Here is a 23,618-nt window from a genome sequence, read left to right as displayed (position 1 = left end):
CCTATCATCCACAGCAGCCTCAATCATAGCAAAACTTCTGCTTCACCACGCAAAGCATGTGATATATAACTCAGACAAGTCAGCATCTAATATACAATTCTCTGCAAAGCTAAAGGGTGTAGCTATTTGTAAATACAATATCATTGCCAATCTGAAATGAATTTGGTATCAACTCTGGATACTGACTAAATTCATTAGAAAGTCTACAGAAAATATATCTCCTGAGGCTAATGAATTCATTCCCTTAAATGCAACTGAGCATGGTTTATTACTCATCACTGAAAACAACATTCATTGTTTAATCATGGTAGAGGCCACATGCAGGTGACAGATCTCAGACACGAGGCCATATTAACTTGACCACAATTTCACTCTACACCCAACAAATGTAACTTTGCTATTGCTACAGCCCAGTGTTATCTATTGGAACCGATTTTTCAGCCACATACTGTACAAACTTTCTTAAATTTATCATTGGGACTGACAACCAAAAGATGGCAAATTTCCTCTCCTCATCCTGCTCCAAACCTTGACCTAAACACACAAACATTTTGGGTGGGAAGGGTGATTAACTGCTCCCACCACAAACACAGAATTTACAGCAAGTAACTCACCACTGTACTTAAACTTCACCACCCTAACTCATGAACTCCCTTCAGCAACACACACAAAATGCTGGAAGAACTCTGCAAGTCAGTCAACGTCTATGGAGGGGATAACCAATTGACATTTCAGTCAGAGATCCTTGATCAGGACTGGAGGCAAACCAGGCAGAAGGGAGAATAACAAGGTTGTGGGGTGGGGAATACATACTTGCACGAGATAGGCGAGGGAGAAAACGGGTGGGGGCTGAAGTAGGAAGCTAGAAGGTGAGAGATGGAAGGGATCAAGGGCTGAAGAAGCTGAAATCTAATACAAGAGGACATTGGACCATGGAATAAAGGGAAGAGGGGTACTAAAAGGTGACAGGCAGGTGAGGAGAACATAAGGTGTCAGAGGGGAACCAGAATGGTTAAAAAAGAGTGAGGAGGAGAAATTAGAAGAGAAATCAATGTTCATGTACACCCTTCATCACTAGAGCACTCCAGACCATCTATAAAAGGCAGTGCAGATATTCCTCAAGGCACGGGAGTAGCTTCATTATTTGACTGCGATGGTTCAACGCTCCACTGCTACTGAGTGCAATTATGAATGGGTAAAAAAAAATCTTAGTGCTCTCAGTTATAGTGAGATCTCAGCTACTAATCACAATAGAACATAGAATAGTACAGCACAGTACAGGCCCTTCAGTCCACAATGTTGTGCCAACCCTCAAACCCTGCCTCCCATATAAGCCCCCACCTTAAATTCCTCCATATACCTGTCTAGTAGTCTCTTAAACTTCACTAGTGTATCTACCTCCACCACTGACTCAGGCAGTGCATTCCACGCACCAACCACTCTCTGAGTAAAAAACCTTCTTAATTTCCCCCTTGAACTTCCCACCCCTTACCTTAAAGCCACATCCTCTTGTATTGAGCAGTAGTGCCCTGGGGAAGAGGTGCTGGCTATCCACTCTATCCACTCTTATTATCTTGTACACCTCTATCATGTCTCCTCTCATCCTCCTTCTCTCCAAAGAGTAAAGCCCTAGCTCCCTTAATCTCTGATCATAATGCATACTCTCTAAACCAGGCAGCATCCTGGTAAATCTCCTCTGTACCCTTTCCAATGCTTCCACATCCTTCCTATAGTGAATGCTGAAAACTATTTAGTACATTGCAGAACCTCCTCTATTCCATCCTTGTTCACAAAGAACCCTACAGTCCCCTACATTTACAGTTCTCACTATGTCCTGTGCTGTTTTCAATAACAGAACTTTATATATACACATCCAATAGCTTCAAGAACAGAATTAAAATGTCTGTATCACAATATGTAACTATTTAGGCTTCACTCAGATTGCACAAGATTATAAAAATGTGTCCAATGTGGTCCAGAAACTCCTTTCTGTTGAACTCACAAAACTGCTTTTCCTACCAGTAAGGCAACTCCAGTTGTTGTCTCAGTGTGACGTTTCAAGTCCAGAATGGAAAACATCACAACTGATATAATTAGTCATTTTAGTTTTCAGGCCCCCCTTGGGGAAAATCAGCTCTCATTACACTTCTCGTTATTTAACTACAGTGGGTTTTGGTTAATCGGGGCAGCAGCTTATCTGTCGTAGGACAGCAGCATCCATCATCAGAGGCCCACACCACCCAGGTCATGCTCTCTTCTCGCTCCTGTCATCAGGAGCTTCAGCATTCACCCCTCAACCACCAGTCTCTTGAACCAGTTGGGATTACTTCATTCACACCATCACTCAGAACATACGGACTGACTTTCAAAGACTCACGTCATGGTCTCGATATTTATTGCTTATTATCTTTTTCTCCTTTGTATTTACACAGTTTGCTGTTGTTTGTCCGTCTTTGATGGGTGCACTCTTTCATTAATAGTTGTTTTATTTATTGAGTATCCCTGCCCAAAAATGAATTTCAGGGTTTTATATGGTGACACATGTACTTTGATTATAAATTTACTTTGAAATGAAGATTTGGAGGATATAATCATCGAAAGCACTGTATGAAGGCAGTCCATTATCTGCACTAGGTGTCTACTCTGATTTTGTTCATTTACAGTTAAAAGAACATGGCAGTGTACACCAGATGAATTCTTCCATTGACAGTTATTTGGAACTAACACACAATGTTCCAGTACTGTAGTGGTCTCGGCCCAAAACGTCAACTGTACTTCCACCTCCCCCCCCCCCCCATAGATGCTGCCTGGCCTGCTGAGTTACTCCAGCATTCTGTGTGTAGTACTCTACTAGTATTGGTACTATTCTAATTTGTTCAGTATTTCATTTAAATACATAATTTGTTCCTCAGTTAAATGATAGTTTCTCTTTTTTTAAAAGAACTTTTTATACTACTTCCATGAAACTTTAAATAATTAGGGCAGCTGCTTAATTGGGCCAAAATGTACTGTTCCCAATATGTCCCATTTAATGGGAATCCACTGCATTTATAAATTGCTAGCAGTTTACCTTTGGAAACTTCTGAACTGGCTAACACGAGCTAGGAAGGGGATTGACCATTCCAAATATGGAGATAAAGGTACAGAGTATTGGGTACTGACTGTACAGGTCAGATATTAAGTGAGTAGATAGGACAGCACCAACAGGAGATGCACATCAATACTCAGAGGATGGTGAGAGTGTGGAACAAGCTGTCAAAAGATGTGATGGATGCAGGTTCGATTGCTACATTTACGGCAAATTTGAATACGATGGGAGGGGTATTGAGGGCGACGGTCCAGGTGCAGGTCAAAGGGACGAAGCAAAATAAGTTTGGCACAGACTAGATAGGCCAAAGGGCCTATTTCTATGCTGTAGTGCTTTGAGTCTATCATGCTGCCAACAAATTGCAGGCTTCCACCACAACCCTTTTATCCCCGTCTTCACAAACGCCCATCACATTTACCAAAGCAACAGAAAGCATTCAATCCACAATAACTTGCACTTCAATAAACTCAAGCCACTACAATGGAAATGTTGAGCTAAACACATAACAAAGGATTTGTGTGTTGTGCCCAGTGTCGTACCGTACTTACTGCTAGTCCATGTGTAGAGTTCTGGGCCAAACAAAAGGAGGCACAGGACAGCATTAAAAGCACATGTAATTCCAGCAGTCTTCACCACTTCAAGACATCAAGCGGCTTCAATGTTTTCTGATCTATTCTCACTTCAAAGTTTTAAAATATTGTTCTTGCATGAACACACAACTGAGGTAGCCAGCCTCAGTAGAAACAGAACGAGACCGTTAACCTGAAGTACTTGCAGCGCAGCAGTAAACGTTGATCCAAAGTCTGATCAGATAGGAAGTCCTGATGCACCCTGCCCAGCGATAGACACAAAGTCCGAGTGCAAATCTACTATCATCAATTTGCTTGAATTTCACTCCAGATGAATATTCATGTACTCAAATGAGAAATACCTCAGCAGTCAGTCACTTGACTACCAAGTGTCATTTAAAAATTTTAACTGGAAAAATAAAAATCTCAACAAGTTCAGTCATCCAGTCAGCTATTTACAAGAATGAAAAACAAAGCACAATTTTATTTAGCAAACTTCAGTTATTGTAGCTTTCTGAAAAAAAAGGAATAATGCCAGATGCAAACAATGAATGACGTGAACAAATCTAGCAGCTCAATCCTCCATTCCTTGTACAAACCAAGTACTTCATTATACAGTATTCCCATACGAATCACAGCACTAGAAAAAGGCCCTGCAGACCACCTAGTCAGTGTCAACCCGTTTTCTTACGCAGCCCCATCTACTCACAACCGTACCATATTACTGCAACAATGCACTTGTCCAAACTTATCTGAAATTTTGTATCCACACTCACACCAATTTCTAATGAAGAAGTTCCCCTAAATATTCACCTTTCACATCAAAACTCTTCTTTCAGTTAGTCCTGACAAAGGGTCTCAGCCCGAAACGTCGACTGTCCTAGAGATGCTGCCTGGCCTGCTGCGTTCACCAGCAACTTTGATGTGTGTTGCTTGAATTTCCAGCATCTGCAGAATTCCTCGTGTTTGCGTTTTTAAATTTACCTCCAGATTTAGTGTCACCCAACCCAAGGGGAAAAGCCTGTATGTATTTACCCTATCAACACCCCTCAATTTTATACACCTCTGTAAGATCTCCCTTCATCTCCTATGCACTAAGGAATAAAGTCTTAACCTATTCAAACTTTGCTGATAACCGAAGTCCTCAAGACCTGGCAAAATCCACAGAAAAATTCTCTGCCACACACGTCAGAACTCTCGCTTCACTATGCAAATCCTACCCTGGTTTGTCCTCCCAAAGTGCAACACCTCACACATGTCTCCATCAAATACTATCTGCCAGTTTTTAGCCCATTTATCCTGCAGGTCCAGAGCTCACTGCGAGCTTTGATGGTCTTCCACATTGTCCACGACACCCCCAACCTTCCTTGTCATCTGCAAATTTGCTGATCCAGTTTACCAAATCATAATCCAGATAGTCTTTCAATGCAGCGTACATCCAACAGGAACAGACAGCTTGTTTCTTGTTACAACAGAGCAATTTTTTTTGCAAAAAGGTAGCAAGGCTTGTTACAATTTTACAGGAAACTGGCAAGGCCACACAGTTTTGGTCCTTTAATTTAAGAAAATACTGGCATTGCAGATAATCCAGAAGAGATCTATTAGGCTATGAGAAAGCTATCATAAAGCTTCTTTATCACAGCTAAAGAAGATCCTTATTTGGAGCTTAGAAGAATGACGTGACCCAATTGAAACATACAAATTACCGGGCAAACAGTATACATATCAAGATGCTTCCAATAGTGCAAGAATCTCAAGAGTTGCACAATCATTTAAAATTAAACAATTTCTCCCCCAGAACACAGACCCTTAGGAAGTCTCTTCTGCAGAGGGCTGTGGAGCACTTAAAGAGGTACGTTTTTGAAAGTTCAGGGAATTGATCATGAGGAATTGACACACACTTTACAAGAACTATAAGTGAAATCCTTAAGAAAGCAAATGAGAACAAGGATTGCAGTCCAAAACGATACTGCAGCAAAGCACTCCGCCAAACCAAACTCCAGGAGGAGAAAGCAAAGTCTGGAAGACGAGTAACATGTCACTCCTGCAAATTCCTCTCCTGTCACGAGTTGGAGGGGCCGGATTTGTGAAAGGAGGGTGTGGTGGAGGGGCAGGGCAGGCACCGGGCTGAAGGTCACGGGTGGGGTAGGGTGACTTGGGGCACAGATTGGAGGAACGAGCTGGGAGGAGGGAAAAGGGAAGACAGAGAACCGAGCGCGGGGTAGAGGGGCCGAGGTGCCGCAGTGAGAGGAGAGAGCAAGCTGGGGGATGGATAGGGTTGGAGGGGCCCTACGGTGACGGGTGGGAGGGGGGGGAGGAAGGAAGGGACGCCGGGGCCGAGGGGCCGCGGTAACGGAAGGGAGGGGGCGGCTCCCCCGTGTCCAAGGTCCGGAACCCTATTCCCTTGGGCCAGGAGCTCTGGACAGGGGGCGAGAAGGAGCCGGGAGATGAGGCCCGTACTCACGCTGCCGATGAAGAAGTCCTCGCCCTCTAGCCCACCGCTTTCTGCTTCTGCCTCTCCCTCCGGCTCCGGTTCCAGCTCCGGCGGCCGCTGCTCCGCCGCCATTTTGTGCCTGACAACTCTCAACAATACTTTATTGTTCTGACCCAGAGCAGAGCTGCGGCCCCGCCTCTCAACAATGCTTTATTGTTCCCTGGCGGTGAACACAGGCCCCGGACCGCGGGGTCTCCGTCGCTTTCTGGTTCGGGGTCCGGGGTCCGGGGCGCGGGTTGTGGGGGAGAGGTCGAGGCTTCGTGGAAAGATTCAAGATTGCTCAAGGTCATTTCCAGTATACATGTGTAAAGGAGAGTGAAATAATTGTTACTCAAAATCAGAATCAGGTTTATTATCACCCATGTGTCGTGAAATTTGTTAATTTAGCAGCAGCAGTTCAATGTAATACATAACATAGAAGAAAAAAAGATAAAATATAATAATAATAAATAAATCAATTACAGTATATGTATATTGAATAGATTAAAAATCGTGCAGAAAACAGAAATAATATATATTTAAAAAGTAAGATGGTGTTCACAGGTTCAATGTTTAGGAATCGGATGGCAGAGGGGAAGAAGCTGTTCCTGAATCACTGAGTGTGTGCCTTCAGGTTTCTGTATCTCCTACCTGATGGTAGCAGTGAGAAAAGGACATGCCCTGGGTGCTGGAGGTCTTTAATTAGGGATGCTGCCTTTCTGAGACACTGTTCCCTGAAGATGTCCTGGGTACTTTGTGGGCTGGTACCCAAGATAGAGCTGACCAGATTTACAACCCTCTGCAGCTTCTTTCAGTCCTGTGCAGTAGCCCTTCCATTCCAGACAGTGATTCAGCCTGTCAGAATGCTCTCCACGGTACATCTATAGAAGTTTTTGAGTGTATTTGTTGACATACTAAATCTCCTCAAACTCCTAATGAAGTGTAGCCACTGTCTTGCCCTCTTTATAACTGCATTGATATGTTGGGACCAGGTTAGATCCTCAGAGATCTTGACACCCAGGAACTTGAAACTGCTCACTCTCTACACTTTGGATCCCTCTATGAGGATTGGTGTGTATTCCTTCATCTTACCCTTCCTGAAGATGACAATCAGTTCTTTTGTCTTACTGACATTGAGTGCCAAGTTGTTGCTGTGACACCACTCCACTAGTTGGCATATCTCACTCCTGTTCGCCCTCTTGTCACCATCTGAGATTCTACCAACAATGGTTGTATCATCAGCAAATTTATAGATGGTATTTGAGGTATGCCTAGCCACATAGTCATAGGTATAGAGAGAGTAGAGCAGTAGGCTAAGCACACACCCCTGAGGTGCACGAGTGTTGATCGTCAGCGAGGAGGAGATGTTATCACCAATCCGTACAGACTGTGGTCTTCCGGTTAGGAAGTCGAGGGTCCAATTACAGAGGGAGGTACAGAGGCCCAGGTTCTGCAACTTCTCAGTCAGGATTGTGGGAATGATATTGTTAAATGCTGAGCTATAGTCGATGAATAGCATCCTGACATATTGTCCAGGTGATCTAAGGCCGTGTGAAGAGCCATTGAGATTGCGTCTGCCGTTGTCCTATTGTGGCGATAGGCAAATTGCAATGGGTCCAGGTCCTTGCTGAGGCAGGAGTTCAGTCTAGTCATGACCAACCTCTCAAAGCATTTCTTCACTGTTGGTGTGAGTGCTACCGGGTGATAGTCATTAAGGCAGCCCATATTATTCTTCTTAGGCACTGGTATAATTGTTGCCTTTTTGAAGCAAGTGGGAACTTTCACCCATAGCAGTGAGAGGTTGAAAATGTCCTTGAATACTCCCGCCAGTTGGTTGGCACGGATTGTCAGAGCCTTACCAGGTACTCCATCAGGCCCTTCTGCCTTGTGAGGGTTCACTCTCTTTAAAGACAGCCTAACATCGGCCTCTGAGACAGAGATCACAGGGTCATCAGGTGCAGCAGGGATCTTCACAGCTGTAGGGTAGTTGTGTTCTCCCTTTTAAAGCAGGCAGAGAAGGTGTTGAGTTCATCTGGTAGTGAAGCATCGCTGCCATTCATGCTATTGGGCTTCACTTTGCAGGAAGTAATGTCTTGCAAACCCTGCTAGAGTTATTGTGCATCCAATGTCGCTTCCATCCTCATTCGAAATTGTCTTTTTGCCCTTGAAATAGCCTTTTGCAAATCAAACCAGGATTTCTGTACAGACCTGGGTCTCCAGACTTAAATGCCACAGATCAAACCTTCAGCAGACGATGTAGCTCCTGGTTCATCCACGGTTTTGGTTTGGGAATGTACAGTAAGTCTTTGTGGGCACACACTCATCCACACAGGTTTTAATGAAGTCGGTAACAACTGCAGCATACTCATCCAGATTGAAAGATGAATCCCTGAATACAGTCCAGTCCATCGATTCAAAGCCGTCCTGTAGGTGCACCTGTGCTTCCCTTGTCCATACCTTCTTGGTCCTCACTGCTGGTGCTGCAGTCTTCAGTCTCTGCCTATACTCAGAGTAGAAGTGCAGCACGATAATCAGACTTCCCGAAGTGAGGGTGTGGAATAGCACGGTAGGCATACTTGATGGTAGTGTAGCAATGGTCCAGTGTGTTGTTTCCTCTGGTATTGCAAGTGATCTGTTGTGGTAATTGCCTAGTGATTTTTTTCTGACTGGCCTGGTTAAAATCCCTCAAAACGATGGTGAAGGTGTTAGGGTGCGCTGTTTCATGCATGTTGTTCCCATTGCTCAGAGCATCTAAAGCCTGCATGACATTGGCCGGAGGTGGAATGTATACCGCTACCAAAATGATTGTGGAACTCTCCCGTGGTAGGTAAAATGGACGGCACTCCAGATCCGATGCAGCATAAAACACAGTAAGGTAAAGAATACAATATAAATATGCATACATAAGATAGTTTACATACATAGATTGATTGTATGTCTATAAAGTGATGCTAAATTGTACATAAGGTCATGAAGAGATTTTGCAGATGCTGGAAATCCAGGGTAACACACACAAAATGCTGGAGGGACTCAGCAGGTCAGGCAGCATCTGTGGATAAGAGTACAGTCAACGTTTTGGGCTGAAACCCTTCGGCAGGACTGGAAAAGAAAGAGGAAGACGCCAGAATGAAAAGGTAGGGGAAGAGAAGGAGGACAAGCTGGAAGATGATAGGTGAAGCGACAAACACGAGAAACTCTGCAGATGCTGGAGATCCAAAGCAACACACAAAATGCTGGAGGAACTCAGCAGGTTAGGCAGCATCCATGGGAAAGAGTACAGTCAACATTTCGGGCTGAGACCCTTCGGTCCATACCTGCTACTTGGGCTGCTGAGTTTCTCCAGCATTTTGTGTGTGTTGCGATAGGTGAGGCCAGGTGGGTGTGAAAGGTGAAGGGCTAGAGAGCAAGGCATCAATAGGTGAGGAGAGTGGCCTATGGAATATAGGGAAGGAAGAGGTAATGGGCAGGCTAAATGAAAGAGGCCAGAGTGGGAAAAGAAGAGGGAAGGTAAAAAAAAAAAGAAATGTTGGAGAAAACAATGCTCATGCCATCAGATTGGTGGACTGAATATGAGGTGTTGCCCCTCCACCCTGAGAATGACCTCACCGTGGCAGAAGGGGAGGCCATGTCACAACGGAAATAGGGATAGGAATTAAAATGGTTGGCAACCAGGAAATTCCACTTTTGGCAGATGCTCAACAAAACAGTTCCCCAGTTTACATTGGGCTTCACCAAAGTAGAGGAGGCTGCATCAGGAGCACCAGATACAATAGATGACTGTAATAGATTCACTGATGAAGTGTTGCCTCACTTGGAAGGACAGTTTGGGGCCCTGAATGGAGGTAAGGGAAGAGGTGAATGGGCAGGTGTAACATTTCTGTCACTTGCAGGATTATGAGCCAGGCGGGAGATTTGTGGGGAGGGACTAACGGCAGGGAAATCACAGAAGGGGCGATCCCTGTGGAAAGTGGAGAGTGGAGAGTGGAGGGAGGTAAAGATGTATTTCGTGGTAGGGTGCCGTTGAAGATGGCGGAAGTTGTGTTGGATGTGAAGGACAGGAGGATAAGATGGCGCGATGCAGCGCACGCGGCCACTTCGGTGGTGATGCCTGCTATTTGTCAAGCAGGGGACCATGTACAATTCTGACTTGATGGAGACAGACATGAGAGTACGGAGGAACATCTGGAGAAACTTCTGAAATGCCCACTTAGCGGTCACTGTTTCTGTGCGGTCCAGAATCTCCGGAGTGGAAGGCCCTGAATCCTCGGCTTTGCTTACTTTGGCGGCCGGGACGAGGTCGAAGGCGCTCGGGAGACTACATTGGAGGGGCTGGTTGGAGGCTCGAAGTTTTTGGACGGATGTACTCAGTGTTGGCTGTTGTTGGGTGCTTCCAATGCATCGGCAGTTGTCGGTGCCTGGAGGTTTATGGCAGGGAGTTTCTCCCTTTGCTGCCTGCTATCGGGGACTCAGGAGTTGATCGACTTGGGACTTTGAGACTTTTTTTTACTGTGCCCATTGTTTGTTCTTTATCAAATTATGGTATTGCTTTGCACTGCTGTAACTATATGTTATAATTATGTGGTTCTGTCAGTGTTAGTCTTTGGTTTGTCCTGTTTTTCTGTGATATTACTCTGGAGGAACATTGTATCATTTCTTAATGCATGCATGCTTTTCTAAATGTCAATAAACGAGGACTGAGTGTCCTCATAATCTAAAAAGGCTCATACAGTGGTAAGTGATGACAAGAGGAGCTCTGTCCCTGTTATGGTAGTGGTAAGATGGTGTGCGCGGATATTGGGGAAATGGAGGAGATGCGGGTGAGAGGAACATCAATAGTGGAGGAATGGAATTCCCATTCTTTGAAGAAGGAGGACATCTCTGATGTTCTGGAAAGCAAAGCCTCACCCTGGCAACAGATGCAGCGGAGATAACGGAACTGAGAAAAGGGATCAGCATTTTTACAGGAAATAGTGTGGGAAGAGCAAGAGTCAAGGTAACCGTGGGAATTCTCACAAAATGCTGGAGGAACTCAGCAGGCCAGGCAGCATACATGGAAAAGAGTGTAGTCAACGTTTCGGGCTGAGACTTTTCATCAGGACTGGGGAAAAACGATGAAGAGTTAGGTGGGGAGAGGGGAGGAAGAAACACAAGGTGATATGTGGAGGGGGAGGGGTGAAGTAAAGAGCGGGGAAGTTGGTGAAAGAGACACAGGGCTGGACAAGGGGGAATCTAATAGGAGAGGACAGAGGCCATGGAAGAAAGAAAAGGGGAGAGGAGCATCAGAGGGGGTGATAGGCAGGTAAGGAGATAAGGTGAGGGAAGGAAAAGGGAATGGGGAATGGTGAAGTGTGGGGGGGAGGTGGAATTACCAGAAGTTTGAGAAATCGATGTTCATGCCATCAGATTGAATGCCACCCAGATGGAATAGAAGGTGTTACTCCTTCAACCCGAGTGTGGCTTCATCGCAACAGTAGAGGAGGCCATGGACTGACATGTCGGAATGGGAATGGTAATGAAAATGAGTGACCACTGGGAGGTACCGCTTGTTCTCTTGGAACATATCACCTTGCCTGCCCATCACCTCCCTCTGGTGCTCCTCCCCCTTTTCTTTCTTCCATGGCCTTCAGTCCTCTCCTATCAGATTCCCCCTCTCCAGCCCTGTATCTCTTTCACCATTCAAATGCCCAGCTCTTTATTTCACCCTCCTCCTCTCCCAGTTTCACCCTTCACCTTGTGTTTCTTCCTCTCCTCCCCCCACATTCTAACTCTGACTCCTCAGCTTTTTTCCTCCAGTCCTGATGAAGGGTCTCAGCCCGAAACGTCAACTGTTTACTTTTTTCCATCGAAGCTGCCTGGCCTGCTGAGTTTCTCCAGCATTTTGTGTGTGCTGCTTGGATTTCCAGTATCTGCAGGTCTTCTTTTGCTTGTAACCGTGGGAGTCAGTAGAGTTATAAGAGACGTCGGTATCTCCACCACAGACGGAGACAGACGAAGGAGGGTGGTGGTGGAGGGGAACTGGTTAAGTCTTTCATTGAGAAAGAAGCAGAGAGATTTGAGGCCTTAATGTGGGATAGAAGTATATAGCAACTGGACATCTATGGAGAAAATGAGGTGGTCAGGGTCAGGTAATTGAAGCTATTGAGGAGATCAAGAGCATATGAAGCATCGTGGATGTAGATAGGAAGGGACTGAACCAAAGCGGATAAAATGGAGTTGAGATATGAGGACACAAGATCAGGGGGGCAGGAGCAGTCAGCGACAATATGCGGACACAGACAGTCAGGTTGGTAAGAGGTAGAAGCGAGCAGTGCAGGGTAAGGGAACAATGAGTTTGGTGGCAGTGGATGGAGGTTCTCCAGAGCTGAGGTCAGTGATGGTGTCGGAGACAATTTTCTAATGGTCTGGTGTGGAGTCCTCTTCAAAGAGTAGGTAAGAAGAAGTTTTCTGAGAGTCACCACCTAGCCTCAGCAAGATAGAGGTCAGTGCACCACACTACAACAGCACCCCCCTTGTCTGTGGGTTTGATGGTAAGGTTGATTGATGCAAGGAGAGTGGAGGGCAGTGCCTTCAGATGGCATAAGGCTCAAAGAGGAGAGGGGAGTGTTGAAGTCAAGCCAGTTGGTGTCTCGTTGACAATTGGAAATGAAAAGATCTAGGTCTGGCAGAGAGTGAGCTGTCCAAGAAGAAGAAGAGTGTTGGAGATAGGAGAAAGGGTCATTGGGTGGGCTGGGGAACTTTTGCAAAGAAGTAAGGTCGGAGACAGAGGCGATGGAAGAAAAGCTCATCGTTGTGGCAGATGCAAAACTCGCTGAGGTGTGGGCAAAAGGGGACAAAGTTTCTTACCGAGGATAGAAAGTTCTGCCTCAGAAAAGGGAAGGTTGGAGGGAATGGTGAAGGTACGGCAGGGTTCAGAGCTGAGTTCAGAGTGTGGAGAAAGGTTAGTGCTGTCAGAGGAAAGGGGAAGTTGGGGTGTTCAGGGAAGGCAGGATGCACATTGGTGACTGTAGATAGGCTATACACAAAAGATGACAATCAGTGAAGTACAATGGGATATCACTGTTAATTGAAACATACTAAGTGGCCGGCAAGTATAGCGGCTGAGAAGATAAATACTCAGTGCAATGGAGCAGAATCAAGTAGATTATAACCAACATACAAGTATGTCATGAAGTGTCTTGTGTGGCAGTACCACCATGCAAAATGTCAAAAATGTATAAAGTTACAAGAAATAAGTCAACAAGTGCAAAAGAGGAACAGTGAGAGATTGTTCATATATCATTCAGAAATCTGATGGCAGAGGGGAAGGAGCTGTTCCTAAAATGTTGAGTGTGGGTCTTCAGGCTCATGTATCTGCGCCCTGATGACAACAATAAAGGGAGGACATGTTTGGATGGTGAGTGTCATTGGCCATCTGCTTGAAGCACCACTTCTTTGAAGCTGGGTTGTGCCTGTAATGGATCTGACTGAGTCAAAAACCTTCTGCAGCCTCTTGCAGTCCTGCACATTGGTGCCTCCACAACAGACAGAAACACAAACAATTATAATACACTGACACAGTGTGCATCTGTAGATATTTCCTTGGTGACATAACAAAAATCCTCAACATCCCAATGGACTATAGACATTGGCATGCCTTCGTTGTGATTGCACCAATGCAAATTGCAGCAGGTCCAAGTCCCTGCTCAGGCTGGAGTAGAGGTGCAAACAGGGAATAAAACTCTGGGCAAAGACAGGGACTGGGAGTGTGAGTAGAGACTGGGTAAAGACAAGGATTGGGAGTGTGAGTAGAGACTGGGTAAAGACAAGGATTGGGAGTGTGAGTTCAGACTGGGTAAGGAAAGGGATTGGGAGTTTCGGTAGAGAATGAGTACTGGGTAAAGACAGGGATTGGGAGAGTGCGTTCAGACTGACTAAGGACAGGGTTTGAATGTGTGGGTACAGACTGGGTAAGGAAAGGGATTGGGAATGTGGGTACATATGGGGTAAAGACATAGATTGGGAGTGCAGATAGTGACTGGGAAGGACAGTGATTGGGAAAGTCACTACCGACTGTGTAAAGCCAGGGATTGGGAATGTGAGTAGAGACTGGGAAAAACACGGATTGGGAGTAGGAGCAGATACTGGGTAAAGACAGAGATTGGGAGTGTGAGTAAAGATTCAGTAAAGTCAGGGATTGGGGGTGTGGGAAGGGACAGGGTCAATACAGGGATTGGGAGATGGGTATAGACTGTGTAAAGCCAGGACTGGGAATGTGAGTAGAGACTGGGAATGACAGCGATTGTGAGTAGGAGTAGATACTGGGTAAATACAGGGATCGGGAGTATGGGTACAGACTGGGTAAAGACAGAGGTTTGGTGTAAGGGTACAGTCGGGGCAAGTGCGACACTGGTTAAAAACAGGGATTGGGAGTACAAATAGAGATGAGGTAAAGACTGGAATTGTAAGTGTGGGTACAGACTGGGTAAAGAATGTGTGGGTACAGAATGGATTCTGCATGGAGGTCGGTGACCAGTGGTGTGCCTCAAGGATCTGTTCTGGGACCCCTACTCTTTGTGATTTTTATAAATGACCTGGATGAGGAAGTGGAGGGATGGGTTAGTAAATTTGCTGATGACACAAAGGTTGGAGGTGTTGTGGATAGTGTGGAGGGCTGTCAGAGGTTACAGCAGGATATTGATAGGATGCAAAACTGGGCTGAGAAGCGGCAGATGGAGTTTAACCCAGATAAGTGTGAGGTGGTTCATTTTGGTAGGTCAAATATGATGGCAGAATATAGCATTAATGGCAAGACTCTTGGCAGTGTGGAGGATCAGCGGGATCTTGGAGTCTGAGTCCGTAGGACACTCAAAGCTGCTACGCAGGTTGACTCTGTGGTTAAGAAGGCATACAGTGCATTGGCCTTCATCAACCGTGGGATTGAGTTTAAGAGCCAAGAGGTAATGTTGCAGCTATATAGGACCCTGACAGGGTTGGGAGTATGAGCACAGACTGGGAAAAGACAGGAATTTGGAGTGTGGTAAGAGACGGAGTAAAGACAGGGATGAGGAGTGTGGCTAGGGACTGGGCAAAACACAGATTGGGAGTGTCAGTACCAACTGTTTAAAGCCATGGAGTGGGAATGTGAGCAGAGACTGGGAAAAACAGGGATCCGGAGTAGTAATAGTAGAGACTGGGTGAAGACAGGGATTGGGAGTGTGGGTGCAGACTGGGTCAAGACAGGGATTTGGAGTGTGAGTAGGGACTGGGTAAAGACAGAGTTTGAGAGTTTGAGTACAGACTGGGTAAAGACAGGGATTAGGAGTTTTGATAGAGTCTGGGGGAGACAGGGATTAGGAGTACAAGAAACACAATTATTAGAAAAACAAGACTTTTATCAGTATTTACAGATGCGACAGTATGTTAATAGGACGGTTAAAAATGTAACCAAGGCAAGTACATGTTTGATAGAGCTATTTAGAGAAGCATAAGTAGTAGAATAATTTCAAGCATGTATAAGGGTTTGTCAAATCTTAAAACACATTTGACTTCATACATTAAAACAAAATGGGAGAAGGAAGGAGGGATAATAATATCTGAGGAAGAATGGACAATAACATGGAGGTATCAATGGAAGTGTACTGGTTCACAGAAATGGTGGGAGTTCACATGGAAAAACTTGATAAGATATTTTATTACACCCGCTCAGAAATCCCATTATGATAGTAACCTCCCTGTTTGCTGGAGAAATTGTGGAAATCAAAATGCAAACCATTATCATATTTTCTGGGTTTGCCCTGTTATCAAAGACTATTGGAGTGGGATACATAATGCCCTACAAGACACCTTTAAATGTGAAATACCCTTAGAAAGTGAGACCATATATTTTGGGTATATACCTCAAGAATGGTTGAAAAGAGATAAATATTTAATGAATATACTCTGGTGGCTGGTAAAAAGACCCTTACCAGGAAATGGTTATCACAGGAGAGCCCAACTTTAAATGTATGGATGGAAATTACAAGGACATTTACAAAATGGAGAAGATAACAGCATCTGTTAATCATTAGTTGGAACAATTTGATTCATACTGGGAAAAATGGTTTAACTACATAACACCTCATAGGCCTGATTTTATTCTCACAAATCAATGAATGGTTTAACTACATAACACCTCATAGGCCTGTTATTCTCACAAATCAATGAATACCTTTTGTTTGTTCTTTCTTTCCTCTCTTTTCTGTACATGTATACCTCAGATGAATATTATGTGGAGATTTGTGCCATATATGACACAAATATATCATATATCGTACACATATGATATATATCTACGATATCTGAAATACATCTTATGGAAATGTTTTTTTGATGATGAACTTCAATAAAAAGTAAATTACAAAAAAAGGAGTGTGAGTACAGACTGGGTAAAGACAGTAACTGGGTGTGAGTGTAGAGACTGGGTAAAGACAGGGATTGGGAGTGTGGGTACAGACTGGGTAAAGACAGTAACTGGGTGTGAGTGTACAGACTGGGTAAAGACAGGGATTGGGAGTGTGGGTACAGACTGGGTAAAGACAGGGATTGGGAATGTGGGTACAGACTAGGTAAAGACAGGGATTGGGAATATGGGTACAGTCTAGGAAAGAGAGGGATTGGGAGTGTGCGTATTGTCTGGGAAAGACCCATTTTGGTAGTGTGAGTGGAGACTAGGAAATACAGGGATTAGGATTGTGAGTTACAGAGTAGGTAAGGAAAGGGATTGGGAGTGATGGTAGAAACTGTGAAAGATGGACTGGGAGTTTGGGTACGGACTGAGTAAAGACAGGGATTGGGAATGAGGGTACAGACTGGGTAATAACATGGATTGGGAGTTTGGGTACAGACGGGGTCAATGCATACTGGGTATAAATAGGGACCAAGAAAGTATGGACGAAGGAAGCACAGGAGTGCCTACAGGACTGCAGTGAATTGGTGGACTGGACTGTATTCAGGGATTCATCTTTGAATCTGGATGAGTATGCTGCAGTTGTTACCGACTTCATTAAAACCTGTGTGGATGAGTGTGTGCCTACAAAGATTTACTGTATATTTCCAAACCAAAAGCCGTGGATGAATCAGGAGCTACGTAGTCTGCTGAAGTCTAGATCTGTGGCAAGTCTGGCAACCCAGGCCTGTACCAGAAAACCAGGTATGATTTGCAGAGGGCTACTTCAAGGGCGAAGGGACAATTTCGTATGAGGTTGGAGGCAACATTGGATGCACGGCAACCCTGGCAGGGTCTGCAAGACATTACTTCCTACAAAGCAAAACCAAATGAATGACAGCGATACTTCACTCAGATGAACTCAACGCCTTCTATGCCCGCTTTGAAAGGGAGAACACAACCACAGCTGTGAAGATCCCTGTTGCACCTGATGACCCTGTGATCTCCGTCTCAGAGGCTGATGTTGGGCTGTCTTTAAAGAGAGTGAACCCTCGCAAGGCAGAAGGTCCCGATGGAGTACCTGGTAAGGCTCTGAAAACCTGTGCCAACCAACTAGTGGGAGTATTCAAGCATATTTTCAACCTCTCACTGCTATGGGCTGAAGTTCCCACTTGCTTCAAAAAGGCAACAGTTATACCAGTGCCTAAGAAGAATAATGTGGGCTGTCTTAATGACTATCACCCAGTAGCACTCACATTGACAGTGATGAAATGCTTTGAGAGGTTGGTCATGACTAGACTGAACTCCTGCCTCAGCAAGGACCTGGACCATTGAAATTTGCCTATCGCCACAATAGGTCAACGGTAGGTGCAATCTCAATGGCTCTCCACACAGCTTTAGACCACTTAGACAACACAAACACCTACATCACGATAGTGTTCATCGACTATAGCTCAGCATTTAATACCATCATTCCCACAATCCTGATTGAGAGGTTGCAGAACCTGGGCCTCTGTACCTCCCCCTGCAATTGGACCCTCGACTTCCTAACCAGAAGACCACAGTCTGTACGGATTGGTGATAACATATCCTCCTCGCTGACAATCAACACTGGTACACCTCAGGAGTGTGTGCTTAGCCCACTGTTCTACTCTCTGTATACACATGACTGTGTGGCTAGGCATAGCTCAAATACCATCTATAAATTTGCTGATAGTACAATCATTGTTGGTGGAATCTCAGGTGGTGACAAGAGGGTGTAGAGGAGTGAGATATGCCAACTAATGGAGTGGTGTCACAGCAACAACCTGGCACTCAATGTCAATCACACAAAAGAGCTGATTGTGGACTTCAGGAAGGTTAAGATGAACGAGCACATACCAATCCTCATAGAGGGATCAGAAGTGGAGAGAGTGAGCAGTTTCAAGTTCCTGGGTGTCAAGATCTCTGAGGATCTAACCTGGTCCCAACATATTGATGTAGTCATAAAGGAGGCAAGATACCAACCATATTAGAAGTTTGAAGAGATTTGGTATGTCAACAAATATACTCAAAACCTTCTATAGATGTACCATGGAGAGCATTCTGACAGGCTGCATCACTGTCTGATATGGGGGGCTACTGCACAGGACCCAAAGAAGCTGCAGAAGGTTGTAAATCTAGTCAACTCCATCTTGGGTACTAGCCCACAAAGTAGCCAGGATATCTTTAGGGAGCAGTGTCTCAGAAAGGCAGCATCCATTATTAAGGACGTCCAGCACCCAGGGCATGTCCTTTTCTCACTGTTACCATCAGGTAGGAGATACAGAAACCTGAAGGCACACACTCAGCGATTCAGGAACAGTTTCTTCCCTCTAGCATTTGATTCCTAAATGGACATTACCTCACTTTTTTAAAAATATACAGTATTCCTGTTTTTGCATATTTTAAAAATCTATTCAATACACATAATTGATTTACTTGTTTATTTATTATGAAGTTTTATTTTTTTTTCTTTTGTCTGCTAGATTGTGTCGTGCATTGAACTGCTGCTGCTAAGTTAACAAATTTCATGCCACGTGCCGGTGATAATAAACCTGATTCTGATTCTGATTGGGAGTGTGGTTAGAGACTAAGTAAGGACAGGAATTGGGAGTGTGAGTAGAGACTGGGGATAGACAGGGATTGGGAGTGTGGGTACAGACTGGGTAAAGGCAGAGTTTGGGTATGTGGGTACACACTGAGTATAGACAGAGATTGGGTGTGTGTGTATACAGAGAGGTAACTGCAACACTGGGTGAAAATAGGGATTGACAGTGTTGGTAGAGACTGGGTAAAGACAGGGATTGTGAGTGTGCGTACAACTGGGTAAAGGCAGAGGTTGGGTGTGTGGGTACAGACCGGGTAACTGCAAGACTAGGTGGAGTCCGGGATTGGCTGTATGGGAAGGGACTGGGTGAAGACAGGTATTGGGTGTTTGGGTCAAGACTGGGAGAGAAAAGGATTGGGAGTATGAGTACGGATTGGGTAAAGACAGGGTTTGGGTGTGTGGGTAGTCTGGGAAAGACTGGGATAGGGAGTGAGGGTACAGACTGGGTAAAGACACTCATTGGGAGTGTGGATAGAGACTCCGTAAGAACAGGAATGGAAGTGTGGGTACAGACTGGGAAAGACAGGGATTGGGAGTGGCAGTACCAACGTGTAAAGCCAGGGATTGGGAATCTAAGTAGAGACTGGAAAAGACAGGGACTGGGAGTGAGGGTACAGACTGGGTAAAGACAGAGTCTGGGTGTGTGGGTACAGATGATGTAACTGCAAGACGAGGTAAAAACAGAGATGGGGAGTGTGGGTAGAGACTGGGTAAGGACAGGAATTGGGGGTATGAGACTGAGAAAGATCCATTTTCGGAGTTTGGGTTGAGACTATGGGAGACAAGGATTGGGAATGTGGGTACAGACTGGATAAAGACACAGGTTGGCAGTATGGATAGAGACTTGTTAAGGACAGGGATTGGGAGCGTGGGTACAGACTGGGAAAGACAGGGTTTGGGACTGTGAGTTCTAGACAGGCTAAGGAAAGGGATTGGGGTGTGGTAAGAGACAGGGTAAAGACAGGGATTAGGAATGTGTATACAGTCTGGATAAAGTCAGGGGTTGGGAGTTTGGGTTGAGACTGGGATTGTGTGTGTGGGTACAGATGGTGTAACTGCGACACTGAGTAAAAGCAGGAATTGGCAGTGTAGGTAGAGAATGGGAAAGACAGGGGTTGTCAATTTGAGTACAGACTGGGTAAAGACAAGGATTGGATGTGTGAGTACAGTCTAGGAAAGAGAGGGATTGGGAGTGAGGGTACAGACAGGGTAATAACAGAGATTGGGAGTGTGCGTGTTGTCTGGGAAAGACCCATTTTGGGAGTATGAGTGGAGACTGGGAAAGACAGAGATTGGGAGTGTGAATTACAGAATAGGTAAAGAAAGGGATTGGGAGTGAAGGTAGAAACTGGAAAAGACAGGGATTGGGAGTGTGGGTACAGACTGGGTAAAGACAGGGATTGGGAGTGTGAGTTATAGACTGGCAAAGGAAATGGACTGGGAGTGAGGGTAGAGTCTGGGTAAAGACAAATTAGGAGTTTGGGTAGAGACTGGGAAGGGCAGGGATTGAGAGTGTGAGTACAGACTGTGAGTGACGGATTGAGAGTGTGGGTATAGACTGGTCGAACCCTCACGTTCTGTCGGCTGCGTAAGTCCAGGGAAAACAATCTCTGGCCCCACCAAACGTGTGAGATTGAGGTGCAAAACCTCCTGTTTGTGTGGATGCTGCGTGATGTGTTACCCTGTTACAAATCAGTACCACGAAATAACAGACAGCACACCATATGCAATTAAACGATTTAGCTTTATAATTCTTAATTTGACTAAAGGGTTAGTAAAGTAAAACAAGAACAAAAGGGCCTGTTTTAATAAAACAGTCCAATGTGCACAAGTTGGAGCTCACGGTTTCGGTTCCGCTGGTCCTCCATCAATTTCCCCGGGCTTCGTCGGACCCCGGCCCCACTCCAAGTCCGCTCCATCCTGGTGTCTACGACCTCTCCGTTCTGGCATCTTCTCTCTCCATCTTCCCTGAACAAACGACCCAGATCACCTTGGTCTCAGGCACACAACAAGAAAAAACACTCCCTTCATTGGATGGCACACATCCCAAAGCCTCTGTTATCTCTAGCCACCACCCAAACACTGCTGCTGTGGAAAAACCATTACATTAGCAGTGAAACCTTTCCCAGGGTGCTACACTCTCCCTCCACCAAATTTAGTCATGTCTTCATGACGTTGAGATAATTTGCCAACCCTTCATGCAAAGCCCAAAGTCCAGCCCAGGCATAAAAGGCAGTGACATAGCTCCCCAAAGCGGTAGGGGCCATACTCTGTTGATGATAACCAGGACATCTACATTTTCATCTCTGAAATAATCTCCTCCACCACTCCCTGGGGCATGCTATCTGTGGTCACTTCACCACAGGGGACAACTATCGAGAACTGTACCCTGCTGACGGAGGCTTCCAATGCCTCCGACACATTCTCCTTCTCTCATACTTCTCTGATAGCTCAACAAACGAGGGAGAGTGGCACATCTTACGAGATAGTCAGAGACTCCAAACGATCAGGTTCTTGGACTGGGCGTCTTTCGCTATTTGGTCCATCCTTACCTTAACTGATCCACCTCAGCCGTCTGAATGACCTCTCAGCGCCACAAGCAATTCAGCTGCCTCTCTAGCAGAAAGATGTCGGTAGAAAGCTTCTCCCCCTTCTCCTGACGCATGTTCTGAAACCCCGTCATGAGCTCAGAAAGTATGGACAGTCCACAGCTCCCCCTCTCCTGAGGCCCCAATAGTACCAGGCAGTTCAACTGCCATTACGTCAGTGCTAGTCTGAACTACGTTTGTAAAACAAAGTATGTGCACGCCATTTTAACAAATCTCCGCCCCACAATCATAACTTTGCCTACAGCTTTAACAGTACTTCAAAGTTGAATTAACAATTCATCAGGAGTACAAATACCTACCCCACCCAACACGCACGCATTCATTACCCGTAACCACACGGATGCACGCCACAGCTCAACGTTGGCAGCATCCATATCCACATATTGTAATCGCTTTACTGGACGATGGTTTAGTACAGACTTAAACACACAACCCACTGGTTAAATTCTCAGGGCAATCACACAGCAGCCAATGAAATCAATCCCAGATGAACCCCCACAATTGTAACCCTCTGGTTCTGTCATCTGCGCAAGTCTCGGGAAGACAATCTCTGGCCCCACCAAACGTGTGAGATTGAGGTGCAAAACCTCCTGTTTGTGTGGATGCTGCGTGATGTGTCCCCTGTTACAAATCAGTATCAGCACAAGTTGTGCTCATGGTTTCCCTTCCGCTACTCCTCCATCGATTTCCCTGGCCTTTGTCATTCCCCAGCCCCCACTCTAAATCCATTGCTTTCTAATGTCTATGACCTCTGCTTTCTGGCATCTTCTCTCTTCATCTTCCGCTGAACAAAAGACCCAGATGACCTCGGTCTCAGGCACTCAACAAGAAAAAAAACACTCCCTTCATTGGACAGCGCACATTCCAAAGCCTCTGTTATCTCTCGCCATAACCCAAACACTACTGCTACAGAAAAAAACATTACATTAGCACTGAAGCGTTCCCCAGGGTATTACACTGGGAAGGGCATGGATTGGGAGTGAGGGTACAGATTAGGTAAACACTGGGACTGGGACTGTGAGTTATAGACTGGGTAAGGAAATGGATTGAGAGTGAGGATAGTGTCTGTTGAAGGACAGGGATTGGGAGTATGAGTAGAGACTGGGTAAAGACAGGGATTGGGAGTGTGGGTACAGTCGGGTAAAGGCGGAAGTTGGGTGTGTGGGTGCAGAGTGGGTAAGTGCAAGACTGGGTGAAGTCAGAGATTGGGTGTGTGGGAAGAGACTGGGTAAAGCCAGGGGTTGGAAGTGTGAGTTATAGACTGGGTAAGGAAATGGATTGCGAGTGAGAGTAGAGTCTGGGTAAAAACAGGGATTGGGAGTGTGAGTACAGATTGGGTAAAGACAGTGATTGAGAGTGTGGGTAGAGACTGAATAATGACAGGGATTGGGAGTGTGTGTACTTACTGGGTAAAGACACAGATTGGGAGTGTGGGTAGAGACTGGGTAAGGATGAGGATTGGGACAGTGGGTACAGACTGGGTAAAGTGAGGAATTGAGTGTGTGTGAAGAGACTGGGTAAAGACAGGGATTACGAGTGTGGGTACAGACAGGGTAAAGACAGGGATTGGGAGTTATAAACTGGGTAAGGAAAGGGATTGGGAGTGAGGGTAGAGACTGGGAACCACAGGGATTGGGAGTGTGGGTACGGACTGGATAATGACAGGGATTGGGAGTATGGGTACAGACTGGGTAAAGACAGAGGTTGGGTGTGTGGGTACAGACTGGGTAAAGACAGAGGTTGGGTGTGTGGGTACAGACAGGGTAAAGACAGAGATTGGGAGTGTGGGAAGAGACTGGATAAAGACAGAGATTGGGTGTGTGCGTACGGACTGGATAATGACAGGGA

General features: G+C 45.5%; 1 protein-coding gene across 1 annotated transcript in view; it reads right to left on the bottom strand.

The window, feature by feature from the left end:
- LOC140211912 (sorting nexin-1-like) overlaps window positions 1-23,618 on the bottom strand; it is a 124,322-nt gene that overhangs the window by 66,170 nt on the left and 34,534 nt on the right. The window contains exon 2 of the mRNA XM_072282114.1: window positions 6,122-6,230. Within this exon, the coding sequence (XP_072138215.1) occupies window positions 6,122-6,230 (109 nt within the window). The remainder of the gene's footprint in view (window positions 1-6,121; window positions 6,231-23,618) is intronic.

This window comes from Mobula birostris, chromosome 18 (genome assembly GCF_030028105.1).
Source record: "Mobula birostris isolate sMobBir1 chromosome 18, sMobBir1.hap1, whole genome shotgun sequence".
Taxonomy (NCBI): Eukaryota; Metazoa; Chordata; class Chondrichthyes; order Myliobatiformes; family Myliobatidae; genus Mobula; species Mobula birostris.
Note: the sequence above shows the minus strand (reverse complement) of the source record. Positions and strands in the feature narration are given on the sequence as shown.